The sequence below is a fragment of the Acomys minous genome (assembly GCF_964271855.1).
Source record: "Acomys minous genome assembly, chromosome: 6".
NCBI classification, from domain to species: domain Eukaryota; kingdom Metazoa; phylum Chordata; class Mammalia; order Rodentia; family Muridae; genus Acomys; species Acomys minous.
In genome coordinates this window covers 99,365,475-99,386,960 of record NC_140487.1, presented here as the reverse complement: position 1 = coordinate 99,386,960, position 21,486 = coordinate 99,365,475, and the positions used below count along the sequence as shown (strand labels likewise).

The 21,486-nt window shown below is 42.0% G+C and overlaps 1 protein-coding gene across 10 annotated transcripts in view; it reads left to right on the top strand.

Moving 5' to 3' along the window:
* The window catches only part of MACF1 (microtubule actin crosslinking factor 1), a 348,476-nt gene that overhangs the window by 104,019 nt on the left and 222,971 nt on the right, over positions 1–21,486 (top strand). Inside the window, exon 1 of one of the 10 annotated variants that reach the window (XM_084787105.1) lies at positions 14,426–14,767. The exons of 8 other annotated variants lie outside the window; for them this stretch is intronic. In XM_084787105.1, coding sequence (XP_084643231.1) covers positions 14,659–14,767 — 109 coding nt within the window. In that variant the 5' untranslated portion in view covers positions 14,426–14,658. Of the gene's footprint in view, positions 1–14,425; positions 14,768–21,486 lie in introns of those variants that run through there. One more of the 10 variants, XM_084787106.1, reaches the window with a different exon arrangement.

The following is a 21,486-nucleotide window of genomic DNA, read 5'->3' as shown; positions in this document are numbered from 1 at the left end:
CCCCAGTTAGCCAGGGTGTTATAAAGATCTCTCTCCCTTAGATAATATTGTATGGGTTATAGAATAAAAGCCAAACTGTTCCATCTTTTTTGTTTTTCCGTGTAGCCTTGGCTGTCCTAGACTTGCTTTTTAGACCAGGCTGGTCTTGAACTCACAGCAATCCACCTGCTTCTGCCTAAGAAGTGCTGGTATTGAAAGCATGCACCACCATGCTTGGCCAAACTTCTCATTTAAGACTTTTAACAATCTAGCCCAACCTTGTTTTTATTTATTTTATTTATTTTTATTTTTTTGAAGTGATGTCTCACTCTGTATTCAAAGCTGTCCTGGAATTCTCACTGTAGCCCAGCCTTGTAGTCCTCTTTTGTGTTGTACCACCCGTGGCTCAGGCCCCATCCTTCCAGTATTAGAACTCAAACCCAGGTCCTCCAGAATGCTAGGCAAACTTCCTGTATCCCTTAGTGCTCTTCCCAGTGTTTTATTTTCTAATATATAGAGATTTATTTTTATTTTTATTCTATGTCATGAGTGTTTGGTCTGAAAGTGTGCATGCATGTATTTATGTATGTTCATCATGCACATGTCTGGTGTCAGTGGAGGTCAGAGAGGACATTGGGTCCCTTAGAACTAGAGTTATGGATGGTTGTAAGCTACCTTGTAGGAGCGGGGAGCTGAACCCGGGGCCTGTGGAAGAGTACCCAGTGTGCTGAGCCATCTTTTCAGCACTCAGGATGGTTCTTTGAAACAATGTAAGGGAGTCAACTCTTAAGTCCCTTGCCTTGCCCCTCCTTCTCATTTGGAAGTTGGGGAGCCCTTTCTGAGGCTGCTTACCCCTTTTGTTTGTTTGCTTTGCTTTGGTTTTTGTTTTTTAAGACCAGGTTTCTCTGTTTTATCCCTGGCTGGCCTGGACTTGCTTTGTAGACAAGGCTGGCCTCAAACTCACAGTGATCCTCCTGCCTCTGCCTTCTGAGTGCTGGGATTACAGGTGCCACCACGCCAGACATCTTTTTTTTTGGGGGTTATCCCCTATTAAACTTAGGTTGTCAAGCTTATACAACAGATGCCTTTGTCTGCTGAGCCATCTTGCTGGCTTGTGAGTTGGGATGTCTGTCTCTTACTCTCCCCTGCTCCTCATCGGGTTTTTTGCTGTTTGTTTGCTTTTAAATTTAATTGGTTTCCACCATTGCTTGTTTTTCATGTAAGTTCTTTCCGATTGTTTGGTTTGTTGCTGTCAATAATATTAGAATCGCCCATAAAATGTTCAGGAGGATCACCTGGGCTGTATAAAATACATTCTCCCCTGTGCTCCCTCCCCCAACACACACACCAGCTTAGTATTTTATGTTTTAGCATTAGGTCTTAAAGAAGCTGATTGGTGAGTAATTAATTAACCAGAGCTCAGAGATGCCTTAGTTAGGTAAAGAGCTTGTTCTGGAAGTGCAAAGACCAGGATGCCTACATGTGAAAAAAAATTGGCTGTAGTAGGATGCCTGTAACTCCAGCATTAGTGAGGCAGAGTCAGGTAGGCTCTGGGGTGTCTGGCCACTCAGCCTAGACTGCTTGCTGAGTCCTTCAGTTGTAAGCCAGAGAACCTATCTCCCCAAAACATACTACAATCAAGATTGTTCTCTGTCTTCTCTCTACTTATACATAGATCATGTACACACACATGACAGCAGAGGTCAGAGGAGGGCATCAGATACACTGAAATTAAAATTACAGCCAGTTGTCAGCTACTCTATGGGTGCTAGGAACCAAACTCTGGTCTTTTGCAAGAATAATAAATGCTCTTAACCCTTGAACCAACCTTCTAGCCTTCAACTGAGTTTCTAAAAATCCCTTCCAGAGTTCGTGTAGTCTTGCCATCCTCAGAGAGAACACATACTAATTTGTGTTAAAATTACTTTATATACATGTTATTTCCCTAGTGGATTCCCACTATAGGACTGGTTTTATAGTTGTCTTTCTTTCTACCCCTACCCCCAGACAGGGTCTCTCTGTGTTAGCCTTGGCCATCCTGGACTCACTTTGTAGACCAGGCTGGCCTCGAACTCACAGCGATCCACCTGCCTCTGCCTCCCAAGTACTGGGATTAAAGGCGTGCGCCACCACACCCAGCTATAATTGTCTTTTTTGTTACCAGTAATAGTTAATGTAGTACCTAGGAAGTAAATCTTTCATAGAACTACAAAAGAATTTAGAGAGCTAGAGTGTTAACTTACCCTGTGATCAAGTGTGGTTGAAAGTCATGCCATAAGCTAGGCGTAGAACCAGAGCTACACATAAACTCCTTCTTGAGCTTGGTAAATATATCCGTAAGATCTGGTGTATTAATATTCCGATTAATCCAAGATTAGCCAGAGGGCACTTTATGTTTAATTCTTACTAGCTTTAGTAATTAGGTACACTGTAAATACGAATTCTCTCCTTTCTTTCTTTTCTGCTCCCAACTGGGAGCTTGATTATTTTGTTTTGTTTATTTAAAAAAAGCTAGATAATAGTGTTATTGTAAGACAAATGACCATCTAAGACTCAAGGAATATATCTAAGGGAGAAATGTAAGTATATGTACTAAAAGTGCTAGATTTCAAGAAAACAAAATCTCTGTGATACATAGCCTTTGAGATGATTGACTTTGTGTATATAATAATGAAGTGTAACTTTCTTGAGTTCTAGTTAAAAACTTTTCACTGTTCAGTGGAGATTATGGAAATTTCTTTTTTTCTTTCATGTGTATGTGTGTTTTTTCCTGTGCACTATCTGGGTGTCTGCTGTCTGTAGAGTCAGAAGAGGGCATCAGATCCCCCTGGGACTGGCATAACAGACAGCTGTGGGCCACCATGTGGGTGCCAGGAATCAAAACTGGTCCTCTGGAAGGACAGCCAGTGCTCTTAACTGCTGAGCCATCTCTCCAGCAAGTATTTTTGAAGTAAACTGACAAAAGACTAGCCATAAAATCTCTCACCTGTCTAACAGCTCTTTGAGATGGTTAGAGTAAGCTCCATGGTTTAATGGGGAGTCAGAATCCCAGATACATCAGTTGGAAGACAGTTGAGCTTCAGTTGTCATCTAAATAAGAGATGCTAAGTGTCAAGATGCCAGTTGTTCACTGATGGACTGGCACCTTTTCTTTTTCTTAACTCTCCTTTGGGCATTTGAGGGTGGCAGGCACACAAACGGTTTTCTCTTCTTCTGAAATGACAACACCAAGGCCTTGCCTTCACACTGTGATGCCAGACCATGAGTGTGATAATGGGATTAGTGTGACATCCCTACTGGACAAAGCCATTGAGTTGCTTTGCCTCATGCCCATTGCTTTTGGTTTTATGCAAATTAGAAGCTGTGGCCTCCAGTTTTCAGACTCTGAAGGGCTTGTTTTGCTCATTGACATTTTTGCATTTTGCCTGTTTCTGCGTTTCCACCAGCTACCGTAGAGTGAATTCCCTACAGTCCTAAGTCCTACAGTGTTTGAAAGGAACTATTTAGAGAACTGTCACTGTTTTCAGGATGGGCCTTGTGTTTTCTTTAAAATTTAAACTGTTACCCAGATTTCCTTTTATGACTTATTCAGTCATGAGCAGTTGGGAGGACGCGCTGGGGAAGCTTTACTCACCAGTCATGCAGAGCAGCCCTGACAGCAGCGGTCACCACAGGAGTGGGAAGGGGCAGTCAGGGGGTCAGAGACAGTGACTATGCCTTCTCTGTTCTTTTCTCTCAAAGGACTCATCACAAGCCCAGACACTGGCTTCCAGTGAGGGCAGCCAGCCGACTAGCCAGCTTCATGGTGATACTGTTTCCTATGAAAGGACTGAGCTCACTGAACTAGCACTGTTTCCTTCTTTGTCGTGGGTGTATGGTTTGAGATAAGCTTGAGCTTGCGCGGTTGAGACTCTGTGTGTATTTACTAGAATAAGTGCAACACAGGGTATCTTTGTCTTAGCTATACAATGTAGTTTTCGTCCAGTAGGGGTCACTGGGGGATGAGACTCACTAATGCTGTAGTAGACTAGAGTGCCTGTTCTTCTAGGTAGCGTTATATATTGAACACGTTAGCACAGGAATGACACACGTGTTATACATATACATTAGAGCATTGGCAAAAGATGGCAACTTGTGTTAAGAACTCTGTGGGTTTAGCGAGTGTTTCTGTTCTGTTTTGGTTTTGCTTTGTTGTTCAAGCTAGTCTCAGATCCCAGAACTCAAGTGTACCTACCTCCTACCTTTTTTTTTTTTGAAAACAGGCTTTCTCTGTGTAGACAGGCTTTCTCACTTTGTAGACCAGGCTGGCCTCGAACTCACACATATTCGCCGATCTCTGCCTCCTGCGTGCCAGTGCACCTCCTCCTTTTGCCTCCAAGGTGCTGGAGTTACAGGCATGTACTAACCGTGCCTAGCCAGAATCATAAAGATTGAAACCAAAGCTGTGGTAAATTTGTTTTTGTTTTAAATTCAATTTTTTTGTTGTTATTTTGTTTGTTTGAAACAGGGTCTCATTTATGCAGCCCTGGCTGCTCTGGCACTAAATATCTGAGGCTGAGATTACAGGCGGATACCACCACACCTGGCTTATGAAGGCATTCTTTATTTAATTTGTGTGGCTATTCTAAAAAACAGCCTCTCTCTCTCTCTCTCTCTCTCTCTCTCTCTCTCTCTCTCTTCCCCTTCCTCCATCTCTCCCTCTTTCTCCCTCCCTCCTTCCCTCCCTTCCTTCCTCCCTCTGAATCCAAAGTACAGAAATAATAAGTAGCTTCATTTGGGACCCCATAATTACGAATTGTACTGGTGGGGGAGTACCTATTGCTACATTTCATTTTGTTTTGATCCTTGAACTCTAGTCAGGGTATCAGGGCAAAGGTTTTATTAATTAGAAGCAGAGTAGTGGTCAATTCTCAATAAAGACTGAAATAGTTCTAATGTGGCGAATTAGGTATTTTTGGTTTTCTGAGAGAGGGTCTCACTGTATAGCCCTGAGTGTCCTGGAACTCACTGTGTAGACCAGGCTGGCCTCTGTCTACTGCGATTAAAGGTGTGTAACACCATGCCTAGCTTACCTTTGGGTCTTGACCAGTCCCAAGAGGTCAGTAGGTTGAAAGAAACTTTCAAGTCTATCTTTGTTTTCATTGGCAAATTCTTCCTTTTCATTTAGGGTTGCTGCCAGTGTCTGGAAAACTGCTAGACAGACCTAAAATTAGCTGGTGTGTGCAAAGCCTAGTTTTGGGCTGGGCTCTTTTTCTGAGAGTTGAACATGTCTGCCTACTGCAGATGAAAACCTTCCAGGAGCCGGGTGTGGTGGCGCATGCCTGCAGTCCCAGCACTCGGGAAGCAGAGGCACATGGATCACTGTGAGTTCGAGGACAGCCTGGTCTACAGCCAAGGCTACACAGAGAAACCCTGTTTTGAAAAACTAAAAAACAAAGCAAAACAAAACTTCCAGGAAATTGTACTACCTTCTTATGTTAAAGGTATGGTTCTTTTGGTTTTTCAAGACAAGGTTTCTCTGTGTAGCCCTGGCTGTCCTAGAACTCACTGTGTAGACCAGGCTGGCCTCGAACTCACAGAGATTGGCCTGTCTCTGCCTCCCAAGTGCTAGGATTAAAGGCATGCACCACCACTGCTTAGCTTTTTTTATTTTCTTTCTTTCTTTTTGATCCATCATCTGTTCTTAGCCAGGGCACACTGAAAATATTTCCACTTGATGTTTATGTTTCATTTTGTTTGGCAAAGAATTGTTGAAGTGCATTTAGGCTGGGCAGTGGTAAGATGTGGACTCCCCCTTACTGGACATCCAAGGGAATAAAAAAATGTTTCTAGAAAAAAGTGACAATTTGTGGCAAGATTGAGTTCAGTCCTCATAGATGCAGCTTCTTTTCCTTGTGTCTTCTTTTCTCTGTATGTATGATGTTGACTACCAGAGTTTCCCATAAAAAAATTAATAGCTAGCTCTTATTATTTTGCTGAGGGAAATGGTCAAAATTCCAGAGGGACATTACTTAAAATGGTCCTGTGGCTACTGATTAGATTCTTCTTTTTTTCCTCTTTGAAGAAATGCTGTGGAAACATACTTTGATTTATTGAGTTGGTAGCTTGGAGCTATTAAATATGTACTTTATCTTGCCATTTCTCCTAGCATTAGTCATTGAAGATGGCTTGATATTCTGTAGTCCCTAAGTGCTCTTGTGTTGTTATGATAATAGTACTTAACAATTAATATTTGCTGCATTTTCAATAATTTATGCAATCTATGCAAAAAAAAAGGAGTATTTCCTTGCTGATCCGTAATACATCTGAGGTAATTCTGTTGTTGCCATTGTACCCTAGAGAAAGCCAAAGGTTAAAGAATGCAAATAATTGCTTTGAAGATACAGAACCAGTGATGGTGAATCAAGAACTTGGTATTGGGGAGGTGGGGGATAGGGTCTTGTGTAAGGAGGATGCTGCCAGCTAGTATGTAGCGAAGGCCTTTGAATTCTGGATCCTCCTCACAGCCTACTGGATACATGCAAAAGCTACCTTACCCAGTATAAAGCCAGAATTTGAATGTAGATTTGGTTAACAGATCATATTAAACTTAAAGTCTTGATCAGAGGGATGGGAGAGGGAGGGAGAGAGACAGAGACAGAGAGAGAACTTTCCCAGAGTATCTTAAACTCCATTCCTTTACCTTTGCCCCCTCCCCCGCCTCAGACAAAGTTTCTCTGTGAAACACCGACTGTCCTGCAACTCACTCTATAGACCAGGCTGGCTTTGAACTCAGAGATCTGCCTGCCTCTGCCTCCAGAGTACTGGGAGTAGAGGTATGAGCCACCATGGCCCAGCTTTTTTCCCTTTCTTAAGAACCTTAGTTGCTGAGTTGGGCAAGGTGACCAGATATTGGATGCCAGGTATAATCCATATCCAAAAAAAATTCCAGAATAGAATTTCTGAATTAATAAACTGGCTTCTTTTTTTCTTTTCTTTTTCTCCCTCCCTCCCTCCTTTCCTTCCTTCCATGTTACTAAGTCAAACTCAGGGCCTTGAGCATGCTAGGTAAAGTGTTCTGCCACAGAGCTATCTGCACCCAGCTCTTATATAGTACTTTTTAGATCCTTTTGTTCAATATCTATTTGTTTACTCCACAAATATTCAGTTACTAAGATTTTATGAAAAACACATAGACGTTCATCTAGCTTCAACAAAATCAGGGGATAGAGGGGTGGCTCGTTGGTTTGGGTACTTGCTGCTACTGCCGAGGATCCAGCATCCACATGGTGACTCAAAACCATCTGTAACTCTACTTCCGGAGATCTGATGCCCTCTTCTGGTTTCCTTGGGCTCTAAGCATGTTATAGAGATATATACATTTGGGCAAATACTTGTATACATTCAAAAAATTCTTTTAAAAATATCTAGAGAGGAGTTTAAAACATGTTTTTAACTGTATTATAAAGTATTAAACATCATGAAAGACAGATAAAGCATAATAAAATAAGAAAGGAAGGAGGGACTAGTGAAAATTCTGTAGAAGTATTGGCCTTAAGATGGTTAATAGAGGGCTGGAGAGATGGCTCAGAGGTTAAGAGCACCGTCTGCTCTTCCAAAGGTCCTGAGTTCAATTCCCGACAACCACATAGTGGCTCATAAACATCTAGAGTGAAATCTAGTGCCCTCTTCTGGCCTGCAGGCATACATGCAAGCAAAACACTATATACTTAATAAATAAATAAATCTTAAAAAAAAAAGGATGGTTAACAGAAATCAGAGTTTAGGACTGTAGAGATAGCTCAGCGGTTATGAGCAATGGCTGATCTTCCAGAGATCCTGAGTTCAATTTTCAGCAATCACATGGTGTCTCACAACCATGTGTATATACTGGGATCTGATGCCCTCTTTTGGCCTGTGGGCACTCATGCAGACAGAGACCTCATATACATTAAATAAATAAATAAACCTTTTAAAAATCAGTTTAATGTGTAGTGATGGAAAGGAGGAATATTGCAATGCAGATTAGAAGAATACTATAAAGCTAGGGAGTTTGGGGCTCAATTTCCTGGCAGGAAGAAATCAGAAGCTTTAGAAAAAGTTACAAAGACTAACTGGAGAAATGCCTGTTTTTTTGTTTTTGTTTTTGTTTTCTTTTTTCTCTCTAGACAAGGGTTTCTCCTTTCTCTGTGTGTCCTTGACTATCCTGGACTCACTCTGTAGACCAGGCTGGCCTCGAATTCACAGCGATCCGCCTGCCTCTGCCTCCCAAGTGCTGGGAGTAAAGGTGTGTGCCACCGCGCCTGGCGAGAACTGCCTTATTAATTAAGAACACTGGCTGCTCTTACAGAGGACTCGATTCATTTCCCAAATGACAGCAGACAACCCTCTGTGATTCCAGTCCAGGGGATCCAATGCCCCGTTCTGGCCTCCAAAGGCACTGCATACTCGTAGTGCACGACATGCACGCATGCAAAACGTTCCTACACATAAAATCCTTAAAGATTACAAATAAGGATGTATGGCACATTTAAGATGTACTGGTCATTTTTCATGTACCAGAGAAATTAAGCTTGTGGTAAACGAGGGCAAGATTAGTCGGTGATGGACTAGAGTTAGATAGGTTAGGTTATTAAGGTGATAATGTGATCAGCTACCAGTCTGACACCAATGGCCACTGATTATTGGGTATATATCATGCACCTTAAATGCATCAAATAACTTAATCCTTCATATAACTTTATTAAGACATGTTCTGTTATCATCATTTACAAATAAAGAAATGGAGAGTTTCTTAAGTTGAATAAATTGTGCATAAACACTAAATGTTATGGATAACAATCTAAATGTGAAGGTAGGCCCATTTGGCTATGATAATGCTAAGGCCAAAGGTTTGCTAATAAGAAACAGGAAATGTTTTTAATTATATTCAGTGAATACTTATAGACATTCTAGGACTTTATGTGTTTATTATTGTCTTGGTATCACAAGGCAGTCATAGATATCTCATAATTCACTTGTCTGAAGATCACATCCTCTGCCTTTTGCCAGCTAGATGTGAAACAGTCATGGGAAAATGTGTGTGACAAGAGCTTCAGGACCAAGCTTTGGTGTCTGGATCATGACCGTTCTGGAAACTTAAGGTTTCTGGTCCTATCTGTAATATGCTTTTTCTTCTACAAAGTTTATAATTGCTGGTATATTTGGATGTAGATGTGTGATTGTCAATTTGATTGTTTAGTTTAGGTCTTAAACTTTTAGTCTTTATCCTTAGCCGTCAGAATGCTTTAAGAGCATGTAAACCTGGTGCATGCCTGTAATCCCAGCACTCAGGAGGCAGAGGCAGGTGGATATCTGTGAGTTTGAGCCCAGCCTTGTCTACAAAGTGAGTCCAGGCCAACTAAGGCTACACAGAGAAACCCTGTATCAAAACCAAACAAAACAAAACAGCATGTATAAACTACACAGCATAGCTCCTTACTGGCTTGCTTTGACTCATTTGCATCCATTGAAGAGATTCTGTGGTATTGCTGAGTGTTGAGATTTCTTGTGGGTAATGGTTGTGGGAGACCATCTTATATTCCTGTGAATGATGTAATTGCCAAGAGACAGGTCTGCAATCTTAATGAAGTTCTTCTGACTATTCTTCCAGAAGGTAGCTTTGGTGGTATAGGGCCCTGTCCATTTGCTGTTAGCAAGGAATATTCTGGGTGCTAAATGTGACTTTAAGTGGCTAAAAAGAAAACTACACAAGGACATATGCTCAACCATGTTCATAGCTGCCTTATTCATAATAGCCAGAACCTGGAAACAGCCTAAATGTTCCTCAGTTGAAGAATGGATGAAGAAGCTGTGATACATTTACACTATGGAATACTAGTCAGCTATTAAAAACAAGGAATTCCTGAAATTTGTGGACAAATGGATGGAACTAGAAATGATCATCCTGAGTGAGTTAACCCAGAAGCAGAGAGACTCACATGGTATATACTTACTTATAATTGGGCACTAGCCCAAAAGGCATGTCCCATAAAAGTCTTCACTTACCAGGAGATTGGGATAGATGTGAGGACATCCTATTGGGACTCTAGGTAAGAGAAATATAGGAGATGGGGAAATAGAAGGACCCAGAGGGTCTTAGAAACCAACAAGAAGAACATAGTGATGGGTGGATTAGGGCCCAGGGGGGTGTTTGCTCAAACTATTGCAATAACCAAGGACAGTACAAGTAGTAAACGTCGAACCCCTACTCTGATCTAGCCAATGGATAGGACATTCTCCACAGTTATGTGGAGGGTGGGGACTAACTCTGACATGAACTCTGGTGTGTCATATTTGACCACCTCCCCTTGGTGGGGAGGCCTGGTGGCACTCAAAGAAAGAATAAGCAGGCTACCAAGATGAGACTTGATAGCCTATGACCATAAAGTGGGGGAGGAGGTCCACCTAGGTCATAGACCTAGGGGAGGGGAATAGGGTGAAAGCAGGAGGGAGGGAGGAATGGGAGGATACAAGTGATGGGATAACAATTGAGTTGTAATCTGAATAAATTAATTAAATAAAAATTTTTTAAAAAAGAAAAGAGAAAAAGAAAACTAGCCTCTCCTTCTGCCAGCCTCTAACCACTTCCTGTAAGTGACAGAACACAGATCTCATAGTTTCACCAAGTGAAACATCTATGTTATTTTCACAAAAGCAGTTCCCTTTTCATTTTTGCCTTCACTATGCATATATTTCAAGCATATATATGTATATATATATAAGGCTGCAGACAAGATGTCTACCTGTTGTATGTAGAGACGTGATATATTTAAGGTAGATCATATTTTTCTAAGGATATTTATAGAGAGTAAATGAAATAACATATGAAGGTATTTGTTTTTGAGACAGAGTCTCACTATACAACCCTGGCTGGCCTGAAACTCACTATGTAGATCAGCTAGCCTTTAACTCACAGAGATCTGCCTGCCAGTGTTGGGATTAAAAGTGTGTGCCACCACACCTGGACCTGAAGTTGCTTTATAGTAGCTGCGTAACACGTGTTAGTTTTTCATCTAAGCATATCCATTTTTGGGCACCATAGCCGAGGAGCTTCTCTGCTTGCTTCTCTACTGTGGGGAGTGCACAGTTATCTTTGTAGCCAGGACATCTTTCATATGTCTGTTTTTTTATTGAGTGAATGAAACACTGTTTCATAAGGGAACCCCCCAGTTTTAAACTGATGAATGAAGTGCTCTGTTTTATTTAAAAAAAAAAAAAAAAAAAAGGAGCCCAGCTTAGTGTCACTGAACTGTGCCACTGATTTTTTATTCTCCAGCATTTATTCCCTTTAACAAACACTGTTACTTTTCATTGCATTTCACATGCTAGGAAGAATTCTTTTTTTATACCATGTCCTCCTTATTGCAAGATTGCTTGAAAGGGTTGTTTTTACTTGCTGTCACTGATTCTTCTCTTTCTAGTTGTTTTCAGTTTATTCTGATTAGGTATTTTCTCCACCACAGCAACACTACCCTTGTTAAAGAATTTAGTGACCTCCACTAAATCAGAGACAGTTCTCAGTCCTTACCTCACATAAACATGGCTAATTGCAACTTTCTAGAACACCCTTTCACCTGCTCCTGGGACAGCATGCCCTTTTGTTTTTCTTCTACTTCTGGCTCCTCTTCTTCCAATTTTTACTCCTTTTCTTCTTCCACATCTCATGCTGGAGGGTTTCCAGGGATTAGCCCTTGACCTTGATCTTTCCCTTCTCTGTGTTTACTCTAAATGTCGTCATACAGTCTCCTGGCTTTAAAAACCAGGAATGAGCATTTCTGAACTCTAGATTCATATGTTCAGTTCTCTACTCAATGTGTCATTTCAATATCTAGTAGACACTTCAAACCTGATATTTAAAGGAGCCTATTTTACACACTTACCTCCTATACAGTGAAGATCCAACCACAGCTACCTCCCAACTGCACACAGCCTCTGCTTTTTTGACAGTTAGCACTGCAGGAAGCCACAGCTCTGCCCTCAAGACCCTCAGTCTGTTTCCCCCCCTCCCTTCTCCATATTCAGTTCTTCAACAAATCCTGGCAGCTTAAAAAAATATTTATTTTTAATTTTGTTTGTATGAAGGTTTTGCTTGCAAGTATGTCTGTGTATCACGTGCACGCCTGGTGCTCTCAGATTAGAAGGTGTTGATTTCCCCTGAAACTGGAATTACAGATGGTGTTGAGCCATCATATGGGTCTAGGATCTGAACCCCAGTTCTCTGCAAGAGCAGCAAGCATTCTTAACCCTGAGCTATCTTCCTAGTGTTCAGCCCCTTGAAAAAATATTTTATTGGGTTTGGAGAGATAGCTCAGCTGTTAAGAGCACTGGCTAGTCTTTCTGAGAATCTGGATTCCATTCCCAGCACCCAGAGGTCAGCGCACAACTGTCTGTCATTCCAGTTCCAGAGTACCTGACATCCTCACACAGACAAACATGGAGGCAGAACATCAATATACATTAAAATTTTATTTTATTACTAATTGATGTATATGCCACATGTGTATAGTGCCCATGAAAGCTAGAAGGCATCTGATTCCCTTGGAACTAGAGCTCCAGGTGGTTGTGAGCCACCTGATGGGGCCACCGAGAACCGACCTTGCAAGAGCAGTACACCCTCATGGCCACTGAGCCCATCCCCACCCCACTCAGGCATGAAGCACCACACTAGGTGGAGAAGTACAGAGGAGCATACAATTGTAGATGCTGCTGGATTTAAAAGCTCCTATTTATTCCTCCACAAAGTGCATTTATTATCATTTTAGGCAATAGATTAAAATCTTTTCCTTTTACTAGGGAAATAATAGGGCAACAGATGTATAAAGTAGCCCCTCCCCACTTTTAAGTAAATGGGATCTGTAAACTCCTAATTCTCCTGCCTCAGAGTTATGTATCCTGAGATTGCAGGTGTGTACCACCACCCTTGACTAATTTGCATTTTTTAGTATTCATGAGAGCACAGTGTAGTACACAAAGTACCAGTTTGGTAGGAATGAATCTGTGATTCTTACCATCCCTGAGAGGAGGGTGGTAAGTGTCAAAGAGGACTGTAGCTCTGCTCTCAGCTGTTGGGAGGGATTGCGATTTTGTATGTCCACGCTGCACTTTGTAAAGTACCTTTTTGAGAGAGGTAGTGGTAGCTCATTCATTTAGAGTGTGTAAACTCCTTACTAGTCTTTAAATGTGCTTTTTAAAATTAGGTTTGCCAAATAATAACTTGTGCAACACCATTCACCCTTTCTGGTGTGCAATTTACTACATTTGGACAAACGAGAGTAGAATTGCTATTATATGTAGACTACTTCCTGAACCCCACAGTGTTCTTGAGCCAGCTCTTGTAATGTACCCCCCATCCCTTTTGCTTTTATCTCTATTGTTTTCCTATTGTATGTAATCTTTTGTGTTTGATTTCTTTCATCTATACTTACAGAACCTGAACATCTCCCTACCTTTCTTCTTTTTATTGCAGAGCAGTGGTTCTATATATGGACATACTACACTTTGTTTAAAAGTTCACCAATTGATAAACACTTGAGTTATTATTTTGCATAATGTTGGTAATTTAACATTCATACGCACGTCTTTGTGTGGGCCTCTGTTTTCATTTGGTGAGACTGTTCTCGGCGAGGTTGCTTGTATTTGTGTGGTTAACTGCATACGAATTTGCCAAAGTCGTTTCTGAAGTAGTTTATACCCTCCCCCAGTCTATTCCATCCTTGTGCCAGAACTTGGCATCATCAGGTTGATTCATTTGAGCCATGCTGGCTGGTGCGAACAGTGGTAAAGATTCAGTTGCTGCCACAGTACCCACATCAGGCCTGCAAGCAGGTCCTAGTTTGGTGGCAGGTTTGGTTTTCTGCTATAATTTAGTTCCTGATTGTTCTGTTGTGCCTTCCCCCCACCCCAACCCCCAGCTGATGCAAGGGTTTTTTTGTTTGTTTGCTTGTTTTTTGTTGTTGTTGTTGTTTTTTCTCCTGGACTCCTGAAAAGTGCCCTGGCTATGCTTGCAGAGCAGTTTGTCACCATGGATGCCTCAAGCTCAGGTTGGGGAGCTGGGGTGTGGGTAGTCTTCCTTCCGTGCTCTCCTCTAGCTAGCGGTTCAGCTGCTGGAGGGCTGCTCCCCGGCTGTGCCGAGGCTTGTATACTTTGTCTCCTCTCTCCCACAGTTTCTCCAGTGCTTCTGTGACTTGTGGCTACATCCTAAGTCTGGTATTCCTACCAGGCGGGGAATGGGTACTTCAGAGTGTGACGTCCTCTGGTCCTCTGACACCCTCCCTTCTTGTAGAAAGGTCTGAGGTTTGTTTAAGCTGACTGGAGGATGCCAAAGATAGAGGTTTAAGTCAGCTTGACACTGACTTTAGCCTCCTTTTCACTCTTCCTCCTCCTCCTTCCCTTTCCCCTCCCCCCAACAACCAGTTGTTTCCTGGGCTTTGTCCGAGACACACAGTGTAGTTTTAGTCCCAGTAGTTTGCTGAAAAAAACGCGCAGAGGCGAGATGGAAGAAGCTGCCAGGAAGTTTTTGACCACATTAAGCCTCTGCATCTGCCTCTGCCGCTGAGCTGATAGTAAGGGGCCGGAGTAACCTCAGGAGAAAGGCATCCCGAGGCAGCGCTGGGCCCCGCCTGTGGCTAACTCAAGGGAGGAGAAAGGACTGGCCTGGAAATGCCTCTTCTAGATTCATCTTATTTGCCACCAACCATCTTTATTTTGACTCACATTCTTGGAATTGCTGGTGTTCTATACTGGAAGAGATGTGCCAGAGACAGAGCAGGTAACTAAGTGGTGCCCCTCCCTTCTTTAATCTTCTGTGGGGCTCTGAGAGTGTGGTAGATGACTAAGAGCTTCCCGCTTGCTTGCCCCTTTGTCTTAAAGGGCCAGTGCACCCTTCAGCTGCTGTGCTGCCAGGACTGGGTGGGGCAGAGGCAGGATGGGGAAGGGAAGGGGAGAAGGTTGGAAGGGGAAAAGGGGAGAGGGGAGGAGAACACTTAGGAATTGGCTGTCTTGGGTCATCTAGGGGACCCAGACACCTTCCTGTTCTGTGACACTGGCCAAGGGTGCTGGGTAGATGATGTTTGGTTTCACAGTTGAAGGGAAGCGACCACGCTTCTAAAATGTGTCCCTCATCAGAGGATCGAATCTTTCCTTGCTTTGCTTTCTTAATCTTCAAGTGGAGTTTGGGACCCCTGACACCATCTTCTGAGGTTTAGGATTGGTGTATTTAAGGCAAAGAGGAGGGTCATTGCAAGGAGAGGGCTGCCTGGTGTCCTTCCTGAGGTACACTCTGTTGTTCCTTGCTGAAGTTGATGCTGTTCCCTTCTGGGACACTTCACAGACTAGTCAAACCTAAGCCACACAGGTTAGGACGATGGTGGTGGGTTTTTTTCCCCCCCAGGAAATCAGGCTCAGATAACTATGGCATTAAACTGTTTCAGCTATTGCTGTTAGCTATGCTGTACTCCGTTGATTTCTAATTGCCAACCGTGGGGATCAGCTGAGTCTGGGTTGCTGTATGTGAGGGTTGTAAGACTTCATTGTGAGGGTTACAAGTCTTAATTGCACCTTGTGTCACTTTTGGCCAGCTCACTACCTTCATGCTAGACTACTTGGGTACTTGTTACTGGTCTCTTATGAGCTAAGATGGGGACTTGATGACCTATTACTTATCTTTCTATTAAAAGTTCGTGAATGCTTGGCAGAATTAGAGTTAGAGCCTGTCATTCCCCAGTGTCCTTTCCAGTAAGTCCCAAAAAAGCTTTGGCTAAGTATTCGGATTTATTGTGTGGCTCTATTGCAGAAAGATGCCTTTACAATTACGTGTGCTTATATGGTCTGTGTTTAAGGGGGTACCCCAAAGTGACATTTTTGTGTTTTAGTTTAGAAAGAAATGGGTGGCTGGGCCCAGTTGCACACTTCTGCAATTCTAGAACTAAGAAAGGTGAAGTGGGGAGATAGTGAGACTTTGTCTTAGAATAACCACAGATGCAGGATTTAGCCTATATAAACCCCTGGGTTCAAGTCCCTCACACTGCAAAATAGAAAGAAAAGGGTAGTCAATGTTTGGGCCTATGATTTATAATTTATATAAAGAAAATAACATTTAGATGGAGTCTGCTGCTCTCCTTATGGTAATGAGATTGGTTAATAGCTATAAAGTTTATTTTCAGTATAGGATGTTCAATGGAATTTAAGAGCCATTGACCCTCTTTAAGTACTTTTGTTTTTATGTTTCAAAATATTAACTTCACCAACATCCATAAAATACATTGAAATTAAAAGAATATAAATGCCTTGTAAAGCCTTTTTTAAGTGAAATGGAATTTGTACTAATACCTGTATTGAGAATGCACTTTGTTTGATTTATCCTTAAAATTAGATGATGATGGCTTTTTGGTTAGAAACAATGGACATTAAATCATCCGTGGAAATACTTAGGGCATTGTGGACCAATTTTATTATCATTTTAACTTTAATATGTATTTTGTCTGTTGAAATGCTTTTTGAAAATAATGTGTATACTCTATTACTTGCCAAATGGACATGATCAGAATAAAATTTTTTTCACTATCCCTTTCCCTGTATACTTGTATTGCATATATAATGAAAATTCTCATTTTCTGTCTCTGTCTCTGCTTGAAAATTAAAAACCCTCCTGCTTCCGCTTTTCAAATGCTGGGATTATAGGCGTGTGTCACATATCTGGTACAATGTTGTCTTTTTGACCTGGTCTATTTTTGTTATTTAATAGGTTCTGCTTCTTTTCTTTCTTTCCCCGCCACCTTTGGTTTTTTTGAGACAGGGTTTCTCTGTGTAGCCTTGGCTGTCCTGGACACTCTTTGTAGACCAGGCTGGCCTCGAACTCACAGCGATCTGCCTGCCTCTGCCTCCCGAGTGCTGGGATTAAAGGCGTGCGCCACCACGCCCAGCCTATAGGTTCTGTTCCTAATAAATTCCAGACAGGGCTTGGTTGTATGGATAAGATAATTTAGTCCATAATTGTATGGGTGACACACTGTTGTGTGATGATATAACTGATTGAGGGTAAATGGAGGGTTCTCTTTGTCTTGTCTGTTTCAGTTTCGTATTTATATTTACACAGCATAAATAATGGTCATGGTTTTAGCTATTGAAGACATTCACATTTGAAACATTCCATTCTTTCAAGATTTTATATTGGAGCTGGACGGTGGTGGCACAGGTCTTTAGTTCCAGCACTTGGGAGGCAGAGGCAGGTGGATCTCTGTGAATTTAAGGCCAGCCTGGTCTACTTAGTGAGTTCTGGGACAACCAGAGCCACAGAATGAGATTCTGTCTCAACAAAACAAAACAAAACAAAACAGAACAACCCAAAACAAACAAACAAAAATAATGTGTCAGGCGTGAATATTGCTGGACTGGCTAGTCTGTAAAGTTCCTTTCAGCATTACAGTTCTTAGCCCCCATGTCCTGTTAAATCCTCATTGTTTGTGTCTTTGACCTCACAGACCCTTAGCGTGGATAGAGTGTTAGGGTTCATATACATTAACAGATACAGTGTCCTTTGCTTTACATTTGTCATAAGGCATTCATGGTGGTTGGAATGAGAGTGCCTCTGTAGGCTCAGATATTGAGTGCTTGGTCTCCAGTTAGTAGACATGCTTAGAAAGGATTAGAAGGTGAGGCCTTGTTGGAGAAGGTATATCACTAGGGGTGGGCTTTGAAGTTTCAGAAGCCCACACTAGGCCCAGTCTTGCTCCGTCTCCTCTGCCTGTGACTTGTAGCTCAGATGTGAGGTCTTAGCTACTCCTCCAGCCATGCCTGCCTGCCTGCCATCATGCCCCCCACCATGATGGTCAAGGACTAGCCTGAGGAAACTGTAAGCAAGCCTCAATTAAAGGCTTTCCCTTAAAAGCTGCCTTGGTTGTGGTCTCTCCTCACACCAGCGGAATGGTAACTAAGGCAGCTTTCATCTTTGCTTGAAGATAGGACTGTAGAACATGGAACCTATGGACTATTGTGTTAGCACAGTAGACAGCTGTTCCTCTGACTTAAGCCTCTTAGTTCAAATTCTTCCTAGCAAAGATCATCTGCTTCCTCTTTTAAGTGTCAGGCTTGTTTATATTTGAAAATTACTACCTTCTCTCTCTTTTTTAAAAAATTTATTTATTTTTATTTTATGTGCATTGGTGTTATGCCTGCATGTATGTCTGTATGAGGGTGTCAGATCTTGGAGTTACAGACAGTTGTGAGCTGCCATGTGGGAATTAATCCTGGGTCCTTTGGAAGAGCAGTCAGTGCTCTTAACCGCTGAGCCATCTCTCCAGCCCCATCTACCTTCCCTTTTTATTGCTGTGTGATTTCATTATTGTTTTTATTTTTATTTGATTTTCCGAGACAGAGTCTCTGTGTGCTCACACAGAGCCATCACATTTTCAAAGTAAAAACAATAAACTTAATTGTCCAAAAAGAATACTATAATACCAAATAATTAGGAAATATAGCCAGGTGAGGTGGCACACACCTGTAATCCCAGCACTTGGGGAGGCAGAGGCAGGCAGGATCTCTGTGAGTTTGAGGCCAGCCTGGTCTACAAAAGAGTCCAAGACAGCCGAGGCTACACAGAGAGACCGTGTGTGTGGGGTGGGGTGGTGGTGGTGGAGTACAGCAGGAAGGCAGGGAAGAGTCACTGGAGTGAGATCTGGCTATAGGACATAAATATTAAGTCACCGTCTCTTTAGCAGATGCAGACAAGATACAAGAAGACAATGACAGTTTGCAAACATTCAAGTAGTATTTAGAATTTTAAATATTTTTCAGTAGTTGTATTTTAAGTACTTTAATACATCCTGTCAACACATATCTTCTTATTCTCAAACTTTACTGGTGCCTTGAGTCTTCTGTTATTCCTCCAGTTGAGTGCACCCCACCACGAGTCCTCACCTCGCCAGTTCCATTCTACTCTGTGTCCTAATGTTAGTACCCCAAATGAGCTTTCTAAAATAGCTGGGCTGGAGATGGCTCAGCAACTGAAGGCACTTGCCGCGCAAGCCTGGTGTCCTGAGTGGTTCCCAGAGTCAACGCAAAGGTGGAAAGTGAGAACCACTGCCACAAAGATGTCCCCTGGGACCACATGCACTCCATGACATACACATGGCAACGCACATCATACATATCATCAGCATCAATTTAAGATGCAGAGTTGTCTGTGTTACTCTCCTGTTTAAAATCTATTTAGACTTCCTCTTTGCTTTTGAAGGAAATTCATGACATGAAAAGTTTTTGTGATTTGCACTCTTTTGGTACTTCCTGTTCATTACTCTAACAAGCACCTAATACTCTAGAGTTAATTAAAAATTTTAGTGCCCATCTTCTCTTTTCAACTGGTTTTCTTGATACTTAACCTCAAGAACAAGCAGTTTCAGCCCCTGGGTAGTTTTTGTTGAATGGAATAAAGTAAGAGTGACCCTGTTCTGTGCTCCAGTGGCACTCTGGGTACTATTTACTTAAATCTACATGGCCATCTTGATTAGCTTCTCTCCCCACTATGTAGATTCTACTCGACTGTAAGACCTTTGAGAAGATATGCATCTCAGTATCTCAGCTGTGTGAGACATGATAGGTGTCAGTAAATGGTACAGGGAGAGACTCCTGAGAGAATTAAGGTAGTAGTCGCTATAAGCTGTGGCAGGAGCCACTCCTGTTCATGTGTCTAAGTGCTCTTACCTCTGAGCCGTCTCATTAGCCTCAACATTAGATGTTTTATCCAAGTTAGAATTACTTTTTTGGGTTGGTTTTCTATCTTTTTCTAGATTTGTGGCAGTGTGATACATTCTATTTGTGATGGTGAACTTCAGTTTTCTATCTCTGAGAAGTAAAAGCAGACTAAAGTTTTTAATTTTGTATGATTCTGGCTCTGCAGTAATTGGCTTAAGTGTGGAGGTGGTCTGGGATTGTGGGGAGAACATGTGGAGCCCCTGGTGTCCACTGTTTTTATCTGGTTCTTCCCTACTGGCTGATGGCCTTAGTTTGTCTCTGGTGTTTTATTTGCAAGATAATTGTGTGTGTGTGTGTGTGTGTGTGTGTGTGTGTGTGTGTGTGTGTATAGTAGTTTTTAAAACACATTCAGCCAATAATAGGGGCTTTGAAATGGTCTCCTCTCATTATTATAAATTTCCCACAAAAGATATTAGAGACAGTACCTTGCTCTGTGTTGGTGGGACAAAATACATTCTAGTGTGGAGTCAAAGAATTTAACAGAGCCAGGTGTGGTGACATACACCTTTAATCCCAGCACTGTGGAGCCAGAGGCAGGGACTCTCTGTGAGCTAGTCCGGTCTGTAGTGAGTTCCAGGCCATCTGGGGCTACACAGTGAGAGCCTGTCTCTTAAACACAAACAAATAAATGGCAATAAGGGATCATTCAAAAAGTTAGTGGTTAAGAATGGTGGTGCACACCTTTAATCCCAGCACTTGGGAGCCAGAGGTAGGGCAGATCTCTGTGAGTTCAAGGCCAGCCTGGTCTACAAAGTAAGTCCAGGACAGCCAAGGCAACACAGAGAAACCCTGTCTGGAAAAAACAAAAACAACAACAACAACAACAACAACAACAAAAGAATCATTGTCACTCACAATTGGGCAATTTTGGTGTTTTAGAAAATATGTATGTTGGCTCAGTTTTCTGTACTTAGTATGAGAAAGCCAGCAGCTGTACATCTTCAAAATTTCTAGGCACATGTGGGGATGTTGGGCTGGATGAGCCTTTGTGAAATCTACAGGTAGCAGTCAGTTCACCTTTCCTGCCTTTAGCGTGAAAAGATGAGAGTGGCTGGGTTACTCTACCAGCTGCTGTCCACTGATGACTAAGAGCCGACTGTCCTAATAGCCCGGCCCTCTCCTGTCCATAGCATCTTCCTCTCTGTAGCTGAGATGTGTTAGAAACGTGAAGAAAACTTGTCTTCAATGCCCTCAGTCCTTCAGGATGCCAGGGGCATGAGGAGATGGCAAGTTTTGTTTCCAACACTGATGGTTATGTTGATTTTTGGAAACTGCAAAAATATTTGTGGTGTGCTCTAAATCTCCAGTCAGCCATACTTTCTTGTTGTTGGCAAGGGTTTGAGATGAGGTGTCACTTTTTTGTCTAGGCTGGCCTTGTACTTGAAGCAGTTACTCTGCTCCAGCTTCCTTTGTGCTGGGATTATAAGTATGTGCCACCACATCTATCTGGCTTTAGAGCTATTTGTTTATTTCCTGAGGAATATTCTACTTCCTTAGTTATTCTGGTTTGGTTCCTCTTGGAGACAACAGGTATAATAAAAGGCACAGCTTTGTAGCTGGACAGATAAACTATGTATTTGCTTTTTAACCTCTTACGTCATAGTATATTTTATCTTTAACATGGTAGTGGTACTTTTTTTTTCCAGAAGCATAGTTTGTTTACTTTTGAGTACACATTTTTTTCTTTTTAGCTTTGTTTTTGTTTTTCTTTTAAAATATATTTTATTTATTCATATTACA